We start from the raw sequence: 12,156 nt of genomic DNA on the forward strand, positions 1-12,156 counted from the left end.
TCATTTCATCACCACTCAAATTCTAGCCCTTGCTTAGTGTTGTACAAATTACACAAAAAATGACTCAATTCAAATGTTTCTCTAATGGAGTCAGCTAACTTCTAGGCATCTATTCATAGGCTTATTTATTATGAGATCCTTATCTCTCAGGAGACCCTTGCATAAGATGAGCATCTATCACCTAGTTATTGTGCTATGTTCAACTGCACTGAGACAAGAGTGCAGAACACCTTCCATTCCTGCCCCAGGTGGACTCTTCTCTGTTCATCCACCACCCAAAAGGAACTGCTCAAAGCAGTTTTACATCCTGGGATTTTCTCTCTCAACTATGTTTTAGGCTCTGACCCTGGCACCACCCAGCTTCTTTGGATTCATCTTCACCAGAAGGAACTGCAGTTTCTCAAAGCCCCAAAAGTCCTCGCTCAGGAGATGTATGTGACCACTGTCACCTACAGCCCAATATCCTCACCCCTGTCTTACTTTTCCTCTAGGTCTTAGAGGATATCTCATCACCTTATTACTTGACTGCAGCCCCTAGACTCTACCAACCTATGGGTAAAGGTGGTTCTGACTTAACATTTCCACTGCAGACCCAGGGCCTTCCAAAGACCAGATGCTCAGTGGATGTTTGGGGAAAAAAATGTACCAGTGAGCAAAGGTTTCATTTATTACAGTTTAATTTCGACTTAACAAAGATCCAGGGATATAACTTCTAACTTTGCAGGACGACAAAATAAAAATAATAAGCAAATAAAAACACTAACACTTAAAATTATTTTCTCTATTTTACTATTTTTTTATATGTCCAAGAAAATTACTATTCTAGTTCCATGTTATTTTATTACAGATTACAAATAAGATAGAAGGGTTCCCAGTTTGTTTTACAGAATAGCAAAACTCTTTCTTAAACTGGATAAACAGAAATAAATGTGTGACCTTAGATTCTGAAGCTCATAAACTTTCTAGTAAAAGTAACAACATTTTAAAATACCAATAAGAGGCTGGATGCAGTGGCTCACACCTGTTATCCCAGCATTTTGGGAGGCTGAGGCGGGCGAATTACCTGAGGTCAGGAGTTCGAGACCAGCCTGGCCAACATGGTGAAACCTCGTCTCTACTAAAAAATACAAAAAGTAGCCAGGTATGGTGGCACACACCTGTAATCCCAGCTACTCAGGAGACTGAGGCAGGAGAATCCCTTGAACCCAGGAGGCGGAAGTTGCAGTGAGCTGAGACTGCCACGGCACTCCTGCTGGGGCAATAGAGTGAGACTCTGTTTAAACAAAAAAAGAAAAAAGAAGAAGGAGAAGGAGAGAGAAGAAAGAAGAGAATAGAAGAGAAGAGAAGAGAAGAGAAGAGAAGAGAAGAAGAAGGAGGAAGAGGAAGAGGAAGAAGAAGAAATACCAAGAAGAAAAGAAAAGAAGTTCTCAAGTTATGCAAAGAGAACAGTAAGACAAAGATGTTATGCACCGTATTTTCCTCAGCCTCAGCCTGGCCCTCCACTGCATACTTCATTGATTTCTCTTGTCATTTGTTTTCGTAAATTAAAAAAAAAAAACAAAAACAAAAAAACAAAAAAAAAATCTGACATGTAATTGTAGATATTTATGAGGTAAAATTTGATGTTCTGATTCATGTATATGTAGTATAATGATCAAATCAGGTAGTGTATCCATCACCTCATGCGTTTATCACTTCTTTGTGGTGACAATATTGAAAAGCCTTCCTTTTAGCTGTTTTGTAATATACAATATCTTAATGTTAACTATAGTCATCCTACTACGCAACAGAACACTAGAATTTATTCCTCCTGTTTAAATGTAATTTTCCATGTTGGCTAACTGCTTCCAAGCCCCTCTTCTCCTTCCTCTCCCCAATCTCTGGTAACTACTGTTCTACTCTCTACTTCCACGATATCAACTTCTGTTTTTATTCCACATATGAGTGAGATCATGTGGTATTTGACATGCCTTCTAAAACACAGTGAAAAATCTGTCTTACTTTATTCAGGGTAGGAGAAGCTGCCTGTAGTACTAGAACTTGCACTGGCCATGGCAGTAGTATCATCTGTGGTGGCAATTCTGGCCTGGGCTCTCTCTTCCTCATCTTTCAAAGCCTCCTCATACCACAGTGGGAAGGATCTGGGATCACTCCCATTTACCTTGGCCAAAAATTTCAGGAGACTCATCTTCCTAATTTCAGCATGGGCCCTTGGACCCCACAGGAACTCATACCGTGCAGGATCACTGCCAGGCACCTGCCGGTATTCCAGGTAGTTTTCCTGCACCCAATCTTGGGTGAGCAGCTTCCTGGGCTCCCCATAAATGAAGTGCTCCATCCCATCATACAGTCCCATCATATTCAGTGCTTCCCAGATGACCTCCTCAGGGGTGCAGTAGCCCTCTATGAAGATTATGCTTAGGATAAGTATGAGAATGCCAGTCTTGGGCATGCTCTGGACATCACTCAGCATCCCATCATAGGTGAGGCCCAGGGAGGTGACAAGGACAAAGGAGTGGCCAGTGGGGTCCAATTCCTTTACATCAATGCCAAAGACCAGCAGCATGCACTCGGAGGCTTCACTGAATATCACAGGGAAGTGTTCTTCATAATTTTTTATGACACTCTCCAGTATTTCTGCCTTTGTGATCGGCTCCTTTGTTTGATACTTGAAGAGCAGGAACTCCACCAAATCAGTCACCTTTTCATCTATCTCACTTCTGGGTAAAGACTCATTGTCTGGCAGGGCCTGTAGGGTGCTCGGACTCTCCTCCTTTTGGCTGCTGAAGCCCTCATCAGATTGGTCTAATGGAAGGGAGGCAATGACCGAGGGAGAGGAGCAGGCTATCTGAGCACTCTGGGGAGGATTTGGTGTCCCTTCATCAGCAGAAACTTTTTCTGGGGTGCTTGGTATTAGAGGATAGCAGGAGGAGGAGGAGGAGGAGGAGGAGGGAAAAGAGGATGGAAAAGAGGAGCTGGTGGAAGTGGATGATGAAGCATCCTCCTCCACAGCTGGGGGAGCCTGTGCACCCTCGAGGCCCTGTGTCTCACTTTGGGATTCAAGGTCTTCTTCAGGCATGCAGCGCTGACGCTTTGGAGCTCGAGGCATGATGACTCTGATCAGAGTAGCAGGTGGGAGAGCGGGCAGGAGTTGGGCGATGGGGACCCACAAGCCTGGGGAGAGAGGGAGGGTGTAAGTGGCCACAGCTGAGAACCACACCCTGGAGGTTCTAACAAAGGCCAACTTACAGGTCTTCTCTTTCAGTGCTGCTCTGTGGTGTCCCACAGCTCTTAACCTCTTGGTCTCCCTGTCCCCTGATAACCTGAGGAAGGAAGTGGGAGATGGCTCCCTCAGGATGCAGCCAGCAGAGGCCAAGGCTCCAGGACTGACAGTAGGGTAGCTGGAGCTGATGCAGTGGGGTCCACTTTGTCCTGGAGCAGGTGGGGCCCTTGGTACACATTCAGGGCATTCACCTCACCTTGACTCCTGGCACTGTCTGGGCCCTCTCTGCTCTGTGACCTGAAAACACTGCCTTAGACCAAGGCCTCACCTCACAGTCTCTGGAGCTCCTGGAAGAGGAATTGAGGGACCCTAAGAGTTCAGGCTGCAAGCACAGCCCCAGCCTCCCAGTGTTGTCAGGAGGGTGGGCTGGACTCTGTGAGGTCCGCACTACTCTGGGGTGGGTAGTCCCCTCTGTGCTCACACAGGGCTCTCACCTTTCTCCTGGAGAAGCCTGGACCCTGCCCCTTTGCTGGTCTAAGAAACTCTCAGATCAAAAGTTTACATCCCTAATACAAAATAGAAGACATGAGGGGACCCACATCTGGTCACAACTGTGGAGGTCCTCCCAGAAAAGACAGTAAAATGTGGCCATATTCAGCTGGGTCCACGTGTCCTGGGGTTAGGAGCCTGCTTGGTCTTCATCTTGATGCCTGACAGGACCTGGGACCCTCCCTTTGTTGACCTGAGGCCACTTCCTTAAACCAAGGCCTTATCTCCAGGAGACATGGAAAGAGGAAGTGAGGGGAGTCCATCTACCCATAGTTTCCTGTGAATTCCTGTGGCTGACGGAGGGGCAGGGTGGGGCTGAGTCCTGTGCATTTGGAGAATGGTGTCCCCTCAGTACTCATCTTGACTCCTGGCAGGGTCTGGGACCCTCCCTCTGCTGACCCGAGTGCAGCTCCCTTAGACCAACACCTCCCCCTCCCAGAGACCAGTGATCCTTGTATAAGACAGGGTGCCTCAGCGGACTGCCCTGACTAGGTTCTCCAGAGTGACAGTAGGGTCATGGCAGATTTCTGTGGGGACCCTAACTGTGTTATGGGTTGGGAATACCCTCAAATTTCCCTCAGGTTCCTTACCTGGACTCTTGTCAGATCCTGCGACTCACTGTGTCTGTAGAAAAGAGGGGCTCCCTGTGTTGACTTCAGTCACCGTCTGAGAGCAAGGTTCTCACCTCCCTGAGATTCCAAAACAAAAATAAGAAGGAGCCACATCCTATCACCCCTGTGGGGTGTCCAGGGCTGATATCTCCCCTTTACACCAAGACTCCATTTCCCTGAGGGTTCCTCAACTTCCTGCCTGTGGCAAAATTGAGCTTGCCACTTAGTGTCAATCCCGATCAGGTCCCCTCAGAGCTAAGAATAGGGGAAAGCCAGACTCTGTGGCATCCCTTCTTTGTGGGCTGCAGGTACCTCCAGTCCTCACTAAGGGGCACACCTTGGGTCCTGCAGATTCTGGAACTCCTCCTTTTGTTGACCAAGTGTGGAATCTTGTGATAACTTTTCAGCAACCCTCAGACCAAGGTCCTCATCACCCTGAGACCCGGGAGGCAGAAATGGAAGAGGGGCACCACACGTTCATACGTGCATGGGATTCCCAAAGCTGACAGAAGGACGAGATTTGGCGGGGGGAAGGGGAGTGGGGAGGGGGACAGGACGGGGACTTCCTTTATTTGGGTGTCCTCCCAAATAAATTCAGATTTACTCCCGACAGGGCCCAGCCCTTTCCCTCCTGCTGAACCGTGTATGAGTCTTGTACGCCAAGGCTACCATCTCCCTGGGATCCCTGGTGAGAAAGTGGGGGCCACTTCCCTTCCTCACTGTCCTGCCTGGGGTTCCAGAGCTGATAGGAGGGACAGATTTCCTAGTTCTGAGATGCAGGGATCTGCTGAGTCCTCCCTCAGGGCTCTGGGACTCCTCCCTCTGCTGACCTGAGGCTTCATTCCTCAGACTGTAGCCCTCTCCTCATTGACACTCCAAAGGCACAGCAAAGACACATCACATGGGCCACCGTGCCTGAAACCACCCGGGGCTGAGGTCCCCACCGATCTGGACTCCAAGGTCCCTTGAGTCCTCTCTCTTCTTCCTCCCCTTGGCTCTTGGCAGAGTTGCTCTCCTCTACCCCGCCCCGCCGCCGCTGACCTGAGTCACCGTCCCTTGGATTCCTGAGGCCGAGTGAGGAGGCATCTCAGTCTGAGACAGGGGTGGGGTGGGCACCCTGTCCTGGGATCCCTTCATCACTCCCTCATTTCCCAGCAGGGTCTGGGCCCACCCTCTGCTCCCCTGAAGCCACATTCTTGGTACCAATATCGCCTTCCCTCCGTCAGCCCCAGATACCTACGTCAGGATTTGCATTCCTGGTCGCCATGACTGGGGCTTCCCAGGGCTGACATCAGGGGCAGAGCCCTCTCTAAGCGTCCTGACGTTGATGCTGGCAGAACCTAGGCGTGGCTCCCAGCCCTGCCTTGGTCACACCAAGCTCTGACTCCCAGAGTCCCCTGCGGCGTAAGCAGCGAGAGAGAGTGGGGGCGGGGGTGGGGAGTGACAGCCCAGCCTGAGAAGTCTGCCCTCAGGTGGTCCAGAGCTGGCAGCAGAGGCGGCGCTGAATTCTTTAGGGCTTTCTATCTGGGTTGGGGGCGTCCTCAGTCCTCCCTCAGCCTCTCACCTTACCTCCTCACAGAGTCCGGGCCCGCTCTCTTCAGCCGATCTCAAGCCTGTCCCTCAGAACGAGAACCTCGCTTCTCTCTGATCCCTGAGGCTTAAGTTAGTGGCGTCACATCCGGCCCCTGGGGCTTCCCTGGGTTGACAGCAGGGGCGGAGTGGATTCTGCCGGAGTTGGGGTGGGAGTGGGGGATGGGAGTCCGGGTGGGGTGGGCAGGGGGTGATAATGGGGTTGGGGCAGGGTTGGTGGTGAAGATGAGTGTGGGGAGGGGCGTGGAGGTGGGGACTGGGATGGGGATCGTGGGACTGTGGGTCGTGGTGGGAGTGGGGATGGGATCTTTCAGTCTCGACCTTGGTGCCTGGAAAAGCCTGGACCCCTGTTTTGTGCTGAGGATGTCTGCCCACCTTACACCATGTCTCTTGACTCGAAGTCTTCCTAGGTGACAGTGAGGGGAGGGTTGTGGTTGGGGTGACAATATTGCCAAGGTCTTCCAGGGCTGACAGGAAGGGCTTGCTGGATTCTGTGGACCCTTTGTGTGGGGTGAGTTGACCCTCGGTCCTCACTCAGGAGGGTCTTCCTCCTGGCTCTTGTCTCTTTGATGAAGTGATGGGTGGGAGACGCTCTGTTTCTGTCACCTCTGATCATTTACCCAGCTGCACCCCTTGCAAAGCATGGGTGGGGGTCCCAGGCCAGATGGTCACTGGGGAGCTGCAACACCCGTGATTGTAATGACCTCTGGGAGAAGACGCACACCTTCCTAAGGGAGCTCTTCCCAAGGCAGAAGTAGACTTGGCAAACTTTTTGTCCTAAAGGGTATATTTTCTACAAGAGGCTGAGCATGGGGGTGTGGGGAGGTCCTGCTGTTTTGAGTTTAGCTGACATTTTATAGTCCAATGCAGTGATGTCTGGTTTTCTAACCCTCATTCCTAGTAAAAATATTTATTTTAAATATCTGCCAAGTGTATATATATATATAATATATATATACATATATATAAATTTACATATATATAAAAAACATTTCATGAAAGAACACCTACCTTATTCTGTGTGGTTCACTGTTTATTCTATTTCTAGTCCATTCTTTATATTTTAATAATTTCTCAAAAAGACCAGTCGTCACTACGATGGCTTCAGGTGGTTAGCAGAACAGACTCCAGAGTCATATTCCCTCAATCAACCCCATCTTTCCTGCGATCCTGATATCACTCCAGAGCTACGGCATCGTGGTGTGAAGTGCTGCCTCAGATTGTGCAATAAAGCAGGGCCAGAAGTTCAAATATTTCCTCCTACTCATCCTCTTACTTGCCATCTATGCAGGCTACAGACCTCCTCAAATGCACTGTTGTCCTCCCCTCCCCCTACTCCAAACACAAGGTCCAGTTCAACATTCTGCAGTCTCCTTAGGATTCTATCAGGTTTTGCTGTGTAGAATTTGTTGAGTGTTGATAATGGTTTTTCCCTTCTCCCCTCCAGGATTGATTCTGGAGTGTAAGTCAGCAATATGAACTTGATGCTCATTTTGGACTAAAGGTAAGGCACTAATTCTGTAAATAATTTAAGGAAAATTCACACCTTTAAAATATTCTGTTCTCCATTAATGGATATGGTATAATGCTTTATTTATTTGGGACTTCTTCCACCTGAATCTATCAGCAAACTTTTACAGTTGCCTCCATTGAGATCCTGCTCATTTTTGTTAGGATTATTTTTAAGGTAATTTTAGGAGTTTTTTGCTGTTTTTAATGGGATATTTTCTACTGTATGTTCTATTTATTTACTGTTTTTTATGACCAGTGTCTTGATTTTGCTATAATGAGCTTCCAAAAAACATTTTTCTTCTGAAGCCTTTTATTCATTCAAATATTTCACGTGCCTATTCCTTTGAATATTCTTTAAAGATAACATTGCCTCCAAATATCTCTTTTCAAAATTCATGTATCTTATTTATTTTGATACCCATAGCTCTGGCTATGTGTTTCAGTGCAATTTTGAACAATAGAGAAGATAGCGTACATTTTTGTCTTGTTCCTGGCTTTTATGGAAATTTTTGTAACATTTCGCATTTAAGTGCGTTTGCTATAGATTTTAAATAATGCAAGTTCTATTCTAGTGTTAGTTTACTTTTTTCTTTACTTTTTTTTTTTTTTTTTTTTTTTTTACCATTATCTTGTGTTAAACTTCTTTGAAATGCTTTTTATGTAGCCATTGACATAATCAAGTGTTTTTTCTTCTCTAATTTGTTTACAGGGAATTACCATTAAAAGCATTTTCTAATGTTAAATCATAATTTTTATTCCTTGGATAGAGCTTGTTTGTTCAGTTAATATACTGCTATGTTGAATATGCTATTAAATTATTTAGAATATTTGCTGCTATGTGAGAGAGCTTGGCTCAAGCATTCTTTTCACTGGTTGTTCTCATCTGGTATTTGAATCAAAGAGTGCTGGCCTGGCAAAATGATTTGAATAATTACCTATCTTTTTGTATGCTTTGGAAGAGTTTACACAAGATGGTAATTTGTTTCTCCATGATCATTTGGTATAACTGGCCTCCCAAACTGCCTTATTCTGGAACATTTGGCAGTGGCTTGAGTTTTGAATACTGTACAGTTTCAGTTTGTATTGCTTGATTAAACCTGTAAGTGATCAATTTCACTTAGGATTTCAAATTTAATGGCATGATATTTACAATAAAAAGTTTTTACTACAGATATTCCCAACATATACAACAGTAAAGAGAACAGTATAATGAACCAATGTACCAGACTCTTAGCATCAACAATTTTCAATACATTGTCCAATCTGGTTCTAATTTTACTCTTACCTACTTCCATCTCTTGCTACTGTAATGATTTGAGGCATATCCCAGACATCGTGTCATTTTGTTTCTAATTATTTCATATGCTTTCATAAAAGATAAGAACTCTTTTGTGAAACATGAATCCAGTGTAAATGTATTTCCTAACAATTTAAATGAGTAATCATCAAATGCCCAGATAATGTCCACATTTACCTAGCAGACACATACTTTAAAAATTAGTTTCTTTGAATCAGTGTTCAAATATGATCTAATCATTGTAATTGTTGAATATGTCGCTTAGTCCTTTTTAATCTGTAATTTCTCCAACTATTAATCTTTTTTCCTTGCATCTTAAAACAAGACAAAACAAAAAAACAAAAGAAATAAACAGGTCTTGCGTTTTGTCTAGTTTCCCGTAGTATGGATTTTGCTGAATGCAGCACTTGTGATGTCCCTTAAGAAGTTTTTCAGACCTTACTTTCTGACACTACGAAATGCTCCAGGCTCATTTCATATACAGTTTTCCCTCAGTATCCCTGGGGGATTGGTTTCAGGAACTTCCATGGTATCAGAACATCTCATGTACCCCATAAAAATATACACTTACTTTGTACTCAAAAAACTTTTTTTAAAAGGACCTCCCATGAACACCAAAATTTGTGGATGCTTAATCTCTTATACAAAATGGTATAATATTTGCATATAACCTGTGCACATCCTTTAATATACTTTAAGTTATCTCTAGATTACTTATAATACCTAATATGATGTAAATGCAATGTAAAATAGTTGTTACTCTATTGTTTAGGGCATAAGGACAAGAAAATAAAAGTCTGTACATGTTATGAACAGATCCAGTTTTTTGGCATATTTTTGATCTTCGGATTTTTAAATCCATGGATGTGGAATCCACAGAGCAACTGTATTTCCTGCCCCAGTCTCAGAATCAGTCATTTCTCCAAGGAGCCCTAATTATTTTTACTAGTTGATGGTTTTAGAAACTCACATCTTAGTGCTAGGTGTGCTTGCTGCTACTGGGGAAGTTGTTACTTATAGGCTTTCTCAGTTCACAGAGCAATGAAATATATATGTATATCTACACACATCTATAAATATTTGCATATGTAACCATCTGTAACTATATTAAACTGAACATGACTTTATGCTGATGTCTCCAACTCTAATCCATTACAACAAAGATTATTCTAGCCTCCTCCCCTTGCTTACCTGTAACTCCCCATTCCAACAATGAGAAACTCATCTCCTGTCATCTGTCAGTTCATTCAGTTAATTGTTCAATTCCAATATACATGTATACTGTTTTCAGAATTATTAATCTGGACTCCCGTGGGAAACAACTTTACTAACTGTAGTACAGCACTTACATACAGTTCCTGTTGATCTTAGCTTTACAAGATTCATTTCCAAGTTACTTAAGGCAGCAAATTCCTGTCATGCCCTTCAGTGAGATTGTTTCATACTTTTTTTTTATGTTTCATACATTTTTAATACAGTTAGAATGCTTTGCTGTATTCTACATTTCCTCCTGGAATTTTTGGATCTCTTAAATTATTTCCTTAATTTTCATACATCAAGATTCACTCTTTGTGCTATAAAGTTTTGTGATTTTTGACACATACTATCATGTATGAACTATTACAGTATCATAAAAATAATTTCACTGCCCTAATGAATCTCCTGTGCTTAACCTTTTTAGACTTTTCTACAAATGTTTATTGTTTCTATAATTTTTTCCCTTTCCAAAATGTCATGTAAATAGAGTCATACGCTCTGTAGCCCCTTCCAACTGGCTACTTTCATGTAGCAATATGCACTTAATATTTTCTGATGTCTTTGCATGTCTTGTAGGTCATTCTTTTTTATTTATGAATAACATGTCATTGTAAGGCTGTGTCACAGTGTGTTTATTCATCCATTAAAAGACATATTCCAGTTTGGGGTGATTACCAAATAAGCATCTATAAACATTTATGTATGGGGATTTGTGTGAACATATGTTCTCAAATCAGTTAGGAAAATACCCAGGAGCGTGCTTGCTGGATGTAAGGTGAGACTATGTTCAGTGTTTTTAAGAAAGTGACAAGCTATCTTCAAAAGTGGCTGTACCATTTTGCATTTCAACCAGCAATGAATGAGAGTTCCTGCTTTGCATTCTTTCTAGCAATTGGACTTGTATTTCTTAAATTTTATGCATTCCAGTAGGTGTGTAGTAGTATTTATTGTTAGTTAATTTGAAACTACATAATAACAAATAATATTCAGTATCTTTTCCTATGCTTATTTTTTACCTATATATCTTCTTTGGTGATGTGTCTGCCTAGAACCTTTGCCCAGTTAAATGAGTTTTCTGGTTCTCAATTGTTGAGTTTTAAGTTTTTTGTATTTTGCATACAAGTGCCTTATTTGGTAGGTGTTTTGCAACTATTTTCTCTCTGTGGATTTTCTTTTCATTCTCTTCACAATGTTTTTCACAGAGTGCACACATTTTTTTTGTTTTGTTTTGTTTTGTTTTGTTTTTGAGATGGAGTCTCGCTCTGTAGCCCAGGCTGGAGTGCAGTGGCCGGATCTCAGCTCACTGCAAGCTCCGCCTCCTGGGTTCACGCCATTCTCCTGCCTCAGCCTCCCGAGTAGCTGGGACTACAGGCGCCCGCCAGGTCGCCCGGCTAGTTTTTTGTATTTTTAGTAGAGACGGGGTTTCACCATGCTAGCCAGGATGGTCTTGATCTCCTGACCTCGTGATCCGCCCGTCTCGGCCTCCCAAAGTGCTGGGATTACAGGCTTGAGCCGCCGCGCCCGGTGAGCATACCACCCTGAACGCGCCTGATCTCGTCTGATCTCCGAAGCTAAGCAGGGTCGGGCCTGGTTAGTACTTGGATGGGAGTGCACACATTTTTAAAACAACCCTTAACTTTACCAATTTGTCTTTCATGAATCTGAAAACTCATCACTAAAGCCAAGGTTATATAGATTTTCTCCTGCTTTCTCCTAGAGATTTTATATAGTTTCTGCATTTTACGCTTAAATCTACAAGCTATTTTGGATTGGTTTTTAGTGAAAGGTCTAAGGTTTTGTCTGGATTCGTTTTACATTTTATTGTAAAAATTAACTTTCTTCATGAAATTGCTTTTGCACCTTTGTCAGAAATAAGTTGACTCTATGGGTGTGATTCTATTTCTGGACACTATTCTATTTATCTACGTTTTTATTCTTTCACCAATTCCACATTGTCTTGATTACTGTAACTTTACAGTAAGTCTTGAAATTAAGTAATGTGAGTCCTCTGACTTTGTTGTTCTTCTATATTGTATTGCCTATGCTAAGATACTCTTATCCATATAAAATATAGAGTAGTTTGTTGATATCTAGAAAATACCTTGATGAGAATTTGA

The 12,156-nt window shown here is 43.5% G+C and overlaps 1 protein-coding gene across 2 annotated transcripts; it reads right to left on the minus strand.

Moving 5' to 3' along the window:
- Positions 1-1,931: 1,931 nt before the first annotated feature.
- MAGEA10 (MAGE family member A10) lies at positions 1,932-6,051 on the minus strand. Of its 2 annotated transcripts, XM_010364283.2 has the most exons (5): positions 5,948-6,013; positions 4,363-4,461; positions 3,552-3,570; positions 3,250-3,323; positions 1,932-3,174 (listed from the first exon to the last, which is right to left on the minus strand). In XM_010364283.2, the coding sequence occupies exon 5, from the start codon at positions 3,107-3,109 to the stop codon at positions 2,003-2,005; it is 1,107 nt and encodes a 368-aa protein (XP_010362585.2). In that variant the 5' UTR covers positions 3,110-3,174; positions 3,250-3,323; positions 3,552-3,570; positions 4,363-4,461; positions 5,948-6,013; the 3' UTR covers positions 1,932-2,002. The 2 variants fall into 2 exon arrangements, with proteins under 2 accessions (XP_010362585.2, XP_010362582.2); XM_010364280.2 differs by lacking the exon at positions 3,552-3,570 and having other exon boundaries at positions 5,948-6,051.
- Positions 6,052-12,156: the final 6,105 nt, after the last annotated feature.

The sequence above is a fragment of the Rhinopithecus roxellana genome, chromosome 7, assembly GCF_007565055.1.
Source record: "Rhinopithecus roxellana isolate Shanxi Qingling chromosome 7, ASM756505v1, whole genome shotgun sequence".
NCBI lineage: Eukaryota > Metazoa > Chordata > Mammalia > Primates > Cercopithecidae > Rhinopithecus > Rhinopithecus roxellana.